Source organism: Xenopus laevis, chromosome 6L (assembly GCF_017654675.1).
Source record: "Xenopus laevis strain J_2021 chromosome 6L, Xenopus_laevis_v10.1, whole genome shotgun sequence".
Taxonomy (NCBI): domain Eukaryota; kingdom Metazoa; phylum Chordata; class Amphibia; order Anura; family Pipidae; genus Xenopus; species Xenopus laevis.
Genome location: NC_054381.1, coordinates 121,588,666 through 121,601,040, shown reverse-complemented (window position 1 = coordinate 121,601,040; position 12,375 = coordinate 121,588,666). Strand labels below are relative to the sequence as shown.

At 34.1% G+C, this 12,375-nt stretch overlaps 1 protein-coding gene across 2 annotated transcripts in view; it reads right to left on the bottom strand.

Annotated features, from left to right (window-relative positions):
* The window catches only part of sntg1.L (syntrophin gamma 1 L homeolog), a 279,613-nt gene that overhangs the window by 56,751 nt on the left and 210,487 nt on the right, over window positions 1-12,375 (bottom strand). For both annotated transcript variants that reach the window (XM_018267984.2, XM_041566421.1), the window contains one exon: window positions 1,640-1,742. In XM_018267984.2, coding sequence (XP_018123473.1) covers window positions 1,640-1,742 — 103 coding nt within the window. The remainder of the gene's footprint in view (window positions 1-1,639; window positions 1,743-12,375) is intronic.

Genomic DNA, 12,375 nt, shown 5'->3' with positions numbered 1-12,375 from the left:
CTACTCACAGCCTCATTTTCACATCCCTCTGCACTGCTTCATAGAGAATTCTGGGAGGGATATACTTTCCATCTATGATTTTCCCAACCATGCTACAATGTGTATGTGTATATATATATATATATATATATATATATATATATATATATATATATATATATATATATATATATATATATATATATATATATATATATATTAAACACAAACACAGACAGAGCACACATACAGTATTTGAAATAATTAACAGAACAAAGTATTACATTGGCTGACAAAAGAAGGTATCCGCAATCTAGCGGTGGAAGAAAAACCTTCATAATTGCATGTAAGAATCCATCAGATAGGTACTTCTTCCTATATTTTTTAATCATGGGGAGAGCATAATTAACAGAACTTTTTTCATATTTAAGTTGCACAGTTGTTATTATCTTGCACTGTGGGGGGTTGCATTCCAGGGCTTTTGTAGACCTAAGTACATAATGTGTTTCCCCCTCGCCACCCCTCATGAGTACAGAACTGCTGATTTGCATTTTACCAGTGCTGACTTTTTAAAAGAATGCTATTATTTGGAAAGTATGTTTTAATAATTTAATATTTAGAATTTTTAGGTTTATTCTTTTAATATTTAATAAAATATTAAAATAAAAATGTAGATGTCTAATAATTAAATACAGCGACACAGCATGCTTATCCTCGCATACAGTGTACCCATTTGCCCCACATATCCATGAACCATTGTTTTAAGATCTTTATAAGACCATAATAAGCTCATAACAAGGTTACAAATATATGAGACTATTGCTTTATCCCCGTCAGCCATAATTTTAAGACTATTAAGACATGAAATCAGTCTTCACCCCAAGTCTAATTGACCTTTATGAAGGGCTGGTAGGATAATCTGGAACAGACATAGACAACCTAAATATACCCCCACGGTTTGGGAACCGAGAACTAGGGATGTAGCGAACTGTTCGCCCGCGAACTAGTTCGCGCGAACTTCGACCGTTCGCGTCCGCCGAATGTTCGCGAACTTTTGGGAACGTTCGCAGTTTGAGTTCGCGTTCGATCGTTCGACCATTCTACCATTCGAATTCCTTCGACCGCTAAAAATCGAACGATTTCCATTCGTTCGAACGATTGTAAGCATTCGATCCAATGAAAAGCATTCGATCGAATGGCTTCGATCGTTCGATTCGAATGAAAATCCTTCGAACGAACGATTAAAATCCTTCGATCGTTCGATCGAACGATTTTAGCGGGTGTTCGAAGTTCGCGAACTGTTCGCGAACATTCGCATTTTTTGCCGGTGTTCGCGAACACCAAATCGGCAGTTCGCTACATCCCTACCGAGAACCTGAACCCACTTGTATTTATGGCTAAATAAGTACAGGGATGTATTTAAATTCTGCACTATTTCAACAGGTCTACATAAGATTCCGAGAGCAGTTGGGAGAAACATGAAATAAAAAGAAGCCTACCAAGATTAGTGGCACATGTATAACCACAGCTAAACTCACTGAGCTTCCCCGGCCATGAGCTTCTAAACTAGATTGGTATCGAAGGCCACTAGAAGTTGAAATTAGGTTTTAGAGAATATTAATCTTGTTCTCATCACTTAACAGAATTAATTAGTACTTACAAGAGCAATCTTCATTTAATGGCAATTTTAGAAAAGCTGGTGATCTTTTGAGAAATGAGACTGTCAGCGTAACTTCTTCTCCAGCATTTCTTAAGACTTGCACCTGTAGAACAACACATGCAATGAAATTACAGTCCATCATTTTTAACACAAAAGAAATATAAGAAGGTCATGTTATGATAATATAGCTACTTATTATCTTAGTGAAACTATTATTATATATTACTGACATGTGTAGATAAAAAATAAAATAAACACATGAAATAAAAATGTAAATTTAGGATATCAACTTTGAAAGTGAGAATTCGATTTTAAACATCAAGTTTGGAAGACAGTGTGCAACATTCATAAACCAAGAAATTGTCTCACTGGAATGCTTTGACCTAGGGGAATATATATTTAGGTTTAGATATTTTTAAGACTGCTATTTAAAAGGTCAAACGACTAGGGGGCACATTTAATAAAACTCAAATTAATCTCATTGTTTTATGAAAACAAAACTGACCAAACTACCTTCCATGATTTTAACACTTTTATTAATACATTTTCTCCAAAAAATCTGAGCAGCAAAATGTCACAACAAAATTGAGCATCAATTTGAATTGTATGACTGACGCTCCGAAAACTAGATTTTTTCGAGTTATAGATGCGAAAACTTTTTCGCATTGTCGGCCTGAAAACCCTAAATTTCACGGATTATCCAGTGCAAATCATAATGTCAAGAAACAACTTCAGGGACATCTGCCATTGACTTCTACTTGACCTCGACAGGTTTGAGATGGCATATTTTCAGATTCTGATATTTAGCAGCTTTGTGGTATAATAATCTGTTAGTATTTTTTTCCATGAAAAATTCAAGTTTTCCCCCTATAAACCTTGACCAGAAAAATTGAGATTTAACAAATAGACCCCAAGATGTTTCTCTTTCCAGAGGTAAATCAACATCATCCTCTTAAAGTTTTTGCAAGGGTATTGCAAAGGTTACTTTGATCTGCTTTGATTTCACATACAGAATATTAATTGTTACTACTGGTTGTCTCTAGAAAAAAAACCTCTCTTTTCACCTTGTGCTGCTGGGCATTATGAGATATACACGAGAAATGTTCATGTTTTTTAAAGTCTAAAAAGAAATATAAAGGTTTCACCAACCTTCTAAACTGCTTCATAAAATACAAAAGTTTAAAGATTAGTTATAGTATTAATATGTTCTGTCAAAATTATTTTGTCTCTTTTGTCAATATGTACTGACAAGAAAGTATTTTATTGCACACCCTCCCCATTTTCTGACAAATGTTTAATATAATATGTTTCCCTGTAAATTTCCATTGTCTGAATTTGCTTCAAGGACAAAACAGCAAATCACGTTTTATTGTTTTCTATTTCCCATTGATAATTAAAATGTCTTTGTCAGTTGATTCAGCTGTGATTCTTTTGTTGGTCATGAATTCTATTTTATATTGTAACTAGATCAGATAGACATCTGTGTACTTTCTCTGGTATAGATATACATGCCAAGGGATGTATATTTCTTCCAACATAATAAATGTGACTAAGCATTTTGGCAGTGAATACAGAAACACTGTACCTCTATTTCATTAGAGTTACGAGCATAATAACTAGTTAAAATTGTATCATTAAAATGTAGTTTGGGAATGTGAGCATCAGAAATCTAAACAGAAAAGTTAATGGAGTGAATTTAAAGACTGTATATCAATTCACAGGTAGTCCAAAAAATGTAGCCAAATCTCTAAAATTTGAGTAGCTGCATTTGCAAAATAACAAGTATATATTTTTTTGCAGGCAAGGATATATTAAAACAATAAAAACAAATGTTTATAAGTTACAATATTATATTAAAGTTATATGAATATAACTTCACAGCCTATTTAATGACACGTTCATGTTATTTTTGTACAGATTTGCAGTAAAAGCTTTTTGGTATTGGCTACTCTGAGTTGTGTCTATTCATATAGCAGTCTTTTAATTAAACTAACACTCTTTATGAAATAAATAAATTGGCCAACTCGTGTATAGTCAGTTAAAAAGCAATAGGAAGTTTGCATTTTTTTAAGTTCATAAGTTTTAAGTTTGTTATATTATTATCTTCAAATAATATGAATAATAAGTGGTAGAATAGAAAAAAAATTAGGTTCCCTTTTGAGATATAAGTGTGTGTCCAGACACTTTTAGTTTCTTCCTTAGTTAGAGGGTCTTTGCCCTAAACCCCCATCCCTGTTTAGTGTGTTAAAATATAACAAATATAACAAAGTATGTGCTAAGGTCAATATGGACTCCATAGATTTCCCATCCCTGGCAGTTGAGGGGATAGAACTAAGTAAATAGGTTGAGAGCTAGTACCAGAAAAAATACTTAAAAATACAGTACAATTATGCACTAAATAGTATCTCCTGTTATAATAATGTAAATATGTAATACAGAACACGCATGGTAAAACAGCAAAAAAATATATATCCTTACAATTCTTTTCATTTTTTTAAGACCATACAAATAGACACAATTGTGCCAAATTGTACTCTGAGAGTTTTCTCCCATTAATAAAATTCTCCTTAACATATAAAAATTCAGTGAACTTCTGTATGGAATAATGCATAAAGCATGGATCATACAGAGTATTTTATAATGTTTGTCTAATTGGGGGCAGATTTACATAGGGTCGAATATCGAAGGTTAATTAACACTCAAAATTCGACTGCCGAATTGAAATCCTTTGACTTCGAATATCAAAGTCGAAGGATTTAGCGCTATTCCTACGATCGAACGATCAAAGGAATAATCGTTTGATCGAACGATTAAATCCTTTGAATCGAACAATTTGAAGGATTTCAATCCAACGATCAAAGGATTTTCCTTCGATCAGAAAATTGTTAGGAAGCCTATGGGGACCTTCCCCATAGGCTAACATTGGCCTCGGTAGGTTATAGGTGGTGAACTAGGGGGTCGAAGTATTTTTTTAAAGAGACAGTACTTCGACTATCGAATGGTCGAACGATTTTTACTTTGATTTGGTTCGAAGTCGTAGTCGAAGGTCGAAGTAGCATATTTGATGGTCGAAGTAGCCATATTCAACCATTCGAAATATGAAGTATTTTTTCTTCTAATCTTTCACTCGAGCATGTAAATGGGCCCCTTAGTGTCTAGCAATGCAAAATTTAATAAAGATACACAGTTCATGCCTAGATTGAGATATTGAGTGCTTGGCATTTTAGGCATGCAAAAGTCCAAACAACCCCATATAGGCCCATCATAAAACACTGCTGTATGGCAAATACAGCAGTCCCTGTCAGTCTGGGTCTTAACATGTTTTCTCTAAAAGGCATGTTATATGCATTGAACACAATACTAATGTTTTTGCCTGCTGAAGAGCATCTATACTATTTTTATGCAGTTAGGAACAGCATAACTTTTAAATGCTGGAAGTTTAATCCATCTTTTTATGTAAAAAGTATATATTAAAGAAACTCCCATTCATATTAAAAGTCATTTAGAATCAGCTACTGTTATAACATTTTTGAAAAATTATTTTAATTTTACTGATTTGATTATTTATAAAACTGTATTTTGTTTCTTGAATATATATAGGATTACCATAAAAGCCAAACTGTTGGCAAACACTGCAACTAGGTCTCTCTATTTTATTATTAATGGTATCATATATAAATTATTCTGCTTACGTGTATTTAGGTCTTATTCTGACTTTAGGAAATCTGTGCAGCCAGCCTGCACCAAGTTGTTGTTGTTGTTAATCTGGAGGTAGTGACAATAATGATAAGAGGTATGGTTTTAGTGATGGCTTGAGCCATTGCCACTTTCCAAGGATTTTGGCAGTTTTTCACAAATGTTTGTTTCTGCTGAATGCACCACCCAGTGGTAGACTGCTGCAAAATTATATTTAAGGCATACTTGGGTTTAGAATATATAAATGGATTGTATGAAGATTGATTGAATGAAGAGCAACAATATAGTATTAAAAAATTATTAGTAAACATTAAGAGCCCTTTTTATTTATGGTTATGCTACTGTAGAAGAAAAACTTTAGGTATGGCTGTACAATGGAACATTCATTCTTCTCTACAGAAGAAGGGAAGAAAGGATGTACAGAAGAGGGAAAGAACTCACAAAGTGAGCATTGTACTGGCCAATAGTAAGTAAAAACGAGGTTGTAAGTACGTTAGCACACTTTCTCTTGTACTATGGGTACAACAGTAAATTGTTGAAAATATAGGAGAGATTGCACGTGTTGTTATGGTGTTATGCTAATTTTTTGCCCAGTGATGCCAAGGCCAAAATAAATATGGTGTTATGTATTTTTTAAAAATAAACAATAGCCCTGCATCAGATGCATTCTGCTGATTTATGAAACATGAGACCATGACATTTCCATTCCGCAAAACTGCATTCATGGTTAGTAATCCTGAGTATAAGCCTGAGTATTAAGGGTATTTTGCCTTTGCCTTCTATCACTTATATTTTTAACATCCACATGGGTCTAGGCAGCAACCAAAGTACCACTGTGAGTGAAACTATCTATGATAGCATCATCTCTATCTCACCCCCTTGCTACAACATCAGCATTGAATCTTTCCACGTTGTGATGTTTCTTTCACTTTCCCTTTCCATATGGTTCAACTACCAATACACTTTCCTTTCTATTTTAGAGAATAATTCAATATTATTAGAGGATATCTGACCTATGGTATCAAGCCTTTACATGGCCACAAGGTCCTTGATGACTTCTGATATTCTTTGAATATTCAAATTACCATGTAATTACCATGTGATTCAAAAATATGTAAAATAAATTTATATTATTTGGTCAAGCCAAAGGAAGATGTTGGGACCAAATGAAATATTGTAGCTTCAAAAAGGTCAGTTGTTAACTGCTCTCCTTCAGTATTCATCCATATGTATAGAAATATTAAAGTAAGTTCATAGTGGTAAAGATACACTATGATTTATGATACAATAAAGCTAGTTTCTGTAATACTTGAAAAATCGTTGTTATTGTAATAGGGGAACTACTAAATCTTTAAAAAAAAAAAGCTGCCATAGTATAATAATAATAAGTGGTTGGAATATCTAGCTATTTACTATATAAATCCATCTATGCAATTGGCAATAAAGAATAATGGGGAACTCACATGTTATGTGCTTCCACACCATGTAAAGATATAGGAACTCACATCTTGTGTGCAGCCATAGGATATAAAGTATTATCCATACCACCTGAAACAGAGATATACTATCAGAAATGGAACCGAATGGCAAACAACAAAAAGATATTTAAACATTCAGGGATAAATACATATATCAATAATAAATGTATGTAAATTTTGGTTTTCCTGCAGAGCCAATACAGGTTGACTAAAATCCAATGTGCTTGACTGAGTTAAATGGACTCTAATTTTAAAATTCAATGTAACAGTAGGGGGCAGATTTAGCAAAGGTCGAGGTGAATTTTCGAATGAAAAAAAATTGAATTTTGAGCTATTTTTTTGTGTACTAGGGAATAGTCCAAATTTGATTTGAGTAAAAAATTTGAATATCGAAATTTATCATGTACTGTCTCTTTTAAAATTCGACTTCAACCATTCGCCATCTAAAACCTGACGAATTGCTGTTTTAGCCTATGGGGGACCTCCTAGAACCAATTTGGAGTCAATTGGTGGACTTTTTTTTTTGGGAAAAACTTTGAATCGTATTCGATCGAATGTGCTATTCCTTCGATTTGTATGATTCAAATTCGGCTGAATACGGACCTATTCATTCAAAAACTGACCTATTCGACCAAAAAAAACCTACAACTTTCGGTTGGTTGGTCTTTTTGAATTCAAATTTCAAAGTTTTTTCAATTTGAAATTTGACCCCTGATAAATATGCCCCTAGGTTTAGATTCTTATCTTGGTGCTTTTTAAAACATTATCATTTTAAAAACTGTATTACACATGGTATGATTATCATGTAGCCCTCCAAAAGTGAAAATCAGGATGGATTGTTGTGCCCCTATTTATTATAGTAAGTTATGGGGCAGAATGATCACTTAGGATGCTAGGAATACAAAAGGGGCCCATTCACTAAGTTTGAATGAAGGAATAGAAGAAAAAAAACTTTGAATTTCAAAGTGTTTTTTTGGCTACTTCGACCATCGAATGGGCTACTTCAACCTTCGACTACGACTTCGACTCGAACGATTCGAACTCAAAATCGTTTGACTATTCCACCATTCGATAGTCGAAGTACTGTCTCTTTAAGAAAAAACTTTGACCCCCTAGTTCGCCACCTAAAAGCTACCGAAGTCCATGTTAGCCTATGGGGAAGGTCCCCATAGGCTTTCCAAGGTTTTTCTGATCGAAGGATAATCCTTCGATCGATGGATTAAAATCCTTTGAATCGTTCGATATTCGAAGTCGAAGGATTTTAATTCGCCAGTCGAATACCGAGGGTTATTTAACCCTTGATATTCGACCCCCCTAAATGTCTGAAGGTGGAAGCTAACTGGTTAATATATACCTTATAAAACTCTGTGAATTCAAGGGTTGCATGGGTCTGAGAACAATCCAGAAGGGTAATTCCACTAAATAAATCAAAGACATAGCATAACTAAATATTTTGATTTCATTTATAATTGACTTTATTTTAGGAACTATAGGATTTAGTCAAAGGTGGAAACTTGTAGAGCAATATTTCCTGTTAAACGTTGCCTTCCTATTCTTTCACTGAAAACAGTTTCAGCTCAGTGTATTCTTGCACTAAAGTTAAGTGGGGAACACTGGCCTGGCCAACAGCAACACAAATTAATGAAATTCCCTAATGTATTGTTTTTATTAATAGTGTAATGTAATTAAATATATATGCCTTATCATGTGCTAAATAATAAGATCAAAAATTTTGTTTACATGCCATAAAATGACACATCAAAAGTGAATGAGCCTACTGTGTTAGCCTTGTCAATACCTATTTGTTGGACTCAACAAACACATGGCTTTGTATAGCCTTTCTACTAGCTCAGGAAATGATTGTTTTATTTAGATAAAGCTAAAATGTTAAGTTCTTGAAATATCTATTATAATATTAAAGGCACAAAAGCTTTTTATCATCTCACTGTGTTGTTGTCATAAATAATTGTTGAGCTTTGTTAAGATTAAACCTCTAAACCCTGACAACAGGCTATTTCAGGGAGACACATTACAGATACAGAGGACTAGTACCCGTACTGTTAAGATAATAATTTACTCTTTACCTGATTAGAAAGGGATTCATATACAAAGGAAACATATAAAAACAAGACTTGGGGTATATTTATCAAAGAGTGAAGTTACAGATCGCAACAGTCCGCTATTATAAAATACCGTACCTCTTGCTTCATTTCTATGGCCTTTTTAAAGGAGTATATCAAAGGGTGAACTTTCACTTTCACCCATTGATAAATACTCTTTTAAAAATCCCATAGAAATGAATGAAGAGTGGCAGAGTTTCACTCTAGTGGACTGTGGTGATCTCAGACTTTGATAAATATACCCCTTGGTCTGCATGAATATTTAATCTTATGACTATAAAAGCATTGGAGTAATTTATTAGGGAAGCATTTTACGTATTTATGTATTTGTTTTATTTTCAAATGGGGGTACAATAATAAATACCATTTTATATGAAAGATTTCAAATCTATAAAGTATTTAATTTAAGGCAAATCTAATGGCATTATAATTGTCCAAAATCACGGGGGAAAAAACAGGGAATTGCTGAAAGAGGTGTAGAATGCAAAGTCTCTGATCTTTGAGGGCAAGTTACAAATATCTTTGTCTAATTGCAGCATCTCTCTAAATCCTAGATGCTGCAAACAGCACTTGGCCGGATGGGTCTAACTCAGAACTCTTCTGCCAAGGCCCTGGACCCACATTTAAACTTTGTGCACAATACACAGCACATCGCAATTAAGTTACCTTAAATGCAGTTTAATATTAAATGGAGTGTCTTTTACTACATGTTTCAATGAGACTGAAGGAATGAAAAGATAAACATAAACCTGAACCACAATACTGACAATTTTGCCTCAATATGATTAATGCTCTGTTTCTTAAAGTTGGGTTAGAAGATCTTTCTAGACTACAACTACCAACATTTTCAATATAAAACCAAAGACAAAAAGCATGTTGGATGTTGTAGTCCAGTAACATCTGGGGACCCAGAGATAACAAACAGAGGGCTATACTATTTAAAGCTTCCAAAAACAAACATGCTTTTAAATAGCGGAAATAACAGATTGTTAGGAAATGTTTTTATGTGTATTTATCCCTTAATGCACTTTCCAAGTTGTTTGCTTATCAAACCATGTGTTCCATTTCAGTAAAAAAAACTATGGTTTATAAATGGATGATTAAGACATTAAAAAAAACTATGTTGTAGCAGGATGCTGTCTATGCATTATTACACTTTCTCACTTTCTATGTTTCCCTTATTAATGTTCATTTAAGTATTTCTAAATTTGTGCATTTGATCCACAATAGTATCTTTAGCATAACAACATAAATAGCACAGTGGCAAAAGTATGGTAATTAATCCTAAAGAAATTCAAGAATTGCCCGGCACTTATACAGAAAATAACGCAACTTGATCTTCCATCATCATTTATATAGCAGACATAATAAAGAAGGTATCTAATCTCTTTGTAAAAGCTTGCCTTATTTCATGAGAGTGAACCCCTTATCCTCAAAGGTCCAACATAAAGAAGTTTAGCTTTGGTGATACCAAACCTCCTATGTATTTTACATGTATAGGGAATACTACTGCAATTGATATAAAATGCATTTATACTTATATTGTTAATATGCAGACTTACTATATTTCTCCACATTTGTTTAAATGCTTCAATTCATTTTATAGTATATATTTTTCTAAATAAAAGTCCAGTATCACGTCACCCAACACACTACATAATGATTAATATAAAATAAAGTAACAGTTGAGCCTATCCTAAGCAGGGCAGGGTGCAAAAACAACAATGCAGAAGACTTCATAGGACTAAGGAAAACTGTGGTGGACCTTTAAAGGAGAAGGAAAGCTACGGAGGCATTTTATTGCCAATAGATTAGCTGCAATAGTACAAGCTAGAATGCTTTATTTATTCTGTAGAATATTTTACCATACCTGAGTAAAAAGCTCTAGAAACTCTCTGTTTGTTTAGGATAGGAGCTGCAGTATTAACATGGTGTGACATCACTTCCTGCCTGAGTCTCTCCCTGCTCTGGGCTCAGATTACAGCAGGGAGGAGAGGAGGAGCAAACTGAGCATGCTCTTGTCCAGGGCAAGGAGGTTTAAGCTGAAGGCAGGAAGTCTGATACAGAAGCCCATGTGTACACAATAGAAGGAAAGAAATGCAGTGTTTCTTTTGACAGGGGTCTTGAGCAGCACTACTTTGGGGGTTTACTGGTATATTTAGATGGACCTTTCTGATAAGGCTTACTTAGTTTTAACCTTACATTCTCCTTTAACAAAGAAAAACTCTTGTATCATGTGCCAATGTTGTCTTTCAATCTCATGTATTTTTAATACATTTCTGCCACTGGAAGTATGTATTAATGTTTATACAAAGGGCATTTTAGTTTTTGTGTTGCTCAGGTACAATCTGGGCCATTTAACCTCCTCCTAGGGCTAGTTGGGGAAGCACATAGAATTCGATAGCATAGAGAACAATAACACTCTTTACTTCACTGTAGCAGCTAAACCACTTGTTAAATCTTAACAATACAGATATTACAGGTATTTCACTGGCCTAGCTGATAAAATACCAGCCAAGGCCAGGGACAGTATAACAAATTTACCTAGCCATTAATGTACCTTTTGGTAAATTAATGGCTAGTCCTCCATCCCTGGCCTGACTCTAATCCACCATGGTACACCTCTAGTTCTCTCTCCCAGTTCTCCAACTACCCCCAATCACCTGCCCTACTCACAAAATGTTCTTTCTGATGATGTCAGGACCGGCCCTGTTTGCATCATACCTCCACCACTCACATCATTTACCTAACTCCTCATGTACCCCAGATGGTATTATATTTTTCAAAAGGAACCCCTAGACCCTTACAATAATGAGTTCAAGCTAGTCTCACTGATTCATTCAATGTTTTGCCTGGTCAACTGATGACTTTTCAGATCAAAAGTTAAACAATAGAAATACCAGCAGAGGAAAAATAAACTGTAGAATTGTGTAAAGGTTTATGCATTTGTGTGTTTGTGTCAATGGAAATGCAATCTCTGTGACAATAGTACAATCATTTTATCAGCAAAGTAAATTTGACTGAGCATCTGGGAATAAGAGGACAAATAAAAAAGGCAATCTCAATGCAAGAAAGAGAATACAAGATTACATATAAACACCGTATTGAATTTTCATCAGGCAGGGTTGTAAACAGCACGCTATAGGTCATCTGTTAATAAGCTGAAAAGAAAAAAATCCACATGGTAGAGAACTAATAACCTTTAGCAGCCCTAATCTGCAGCTTGCTCCATACAGCATAATGTGAATGATGAACAAGCTCTGTAAATCGAAGCATAACCTGTCTGTGTAAATAATAGCCATCGACAATAATACAGTATTTAAAAATAAATGCCTTTTATCTTTAGACCTTTTCATTTCAATTAGTGCCTTTATGTTTTTTTGTCATGCTGTTTAAGGAAAATATTTAGTTAATTACTATTGGACTCAGAAATCATTTTTAA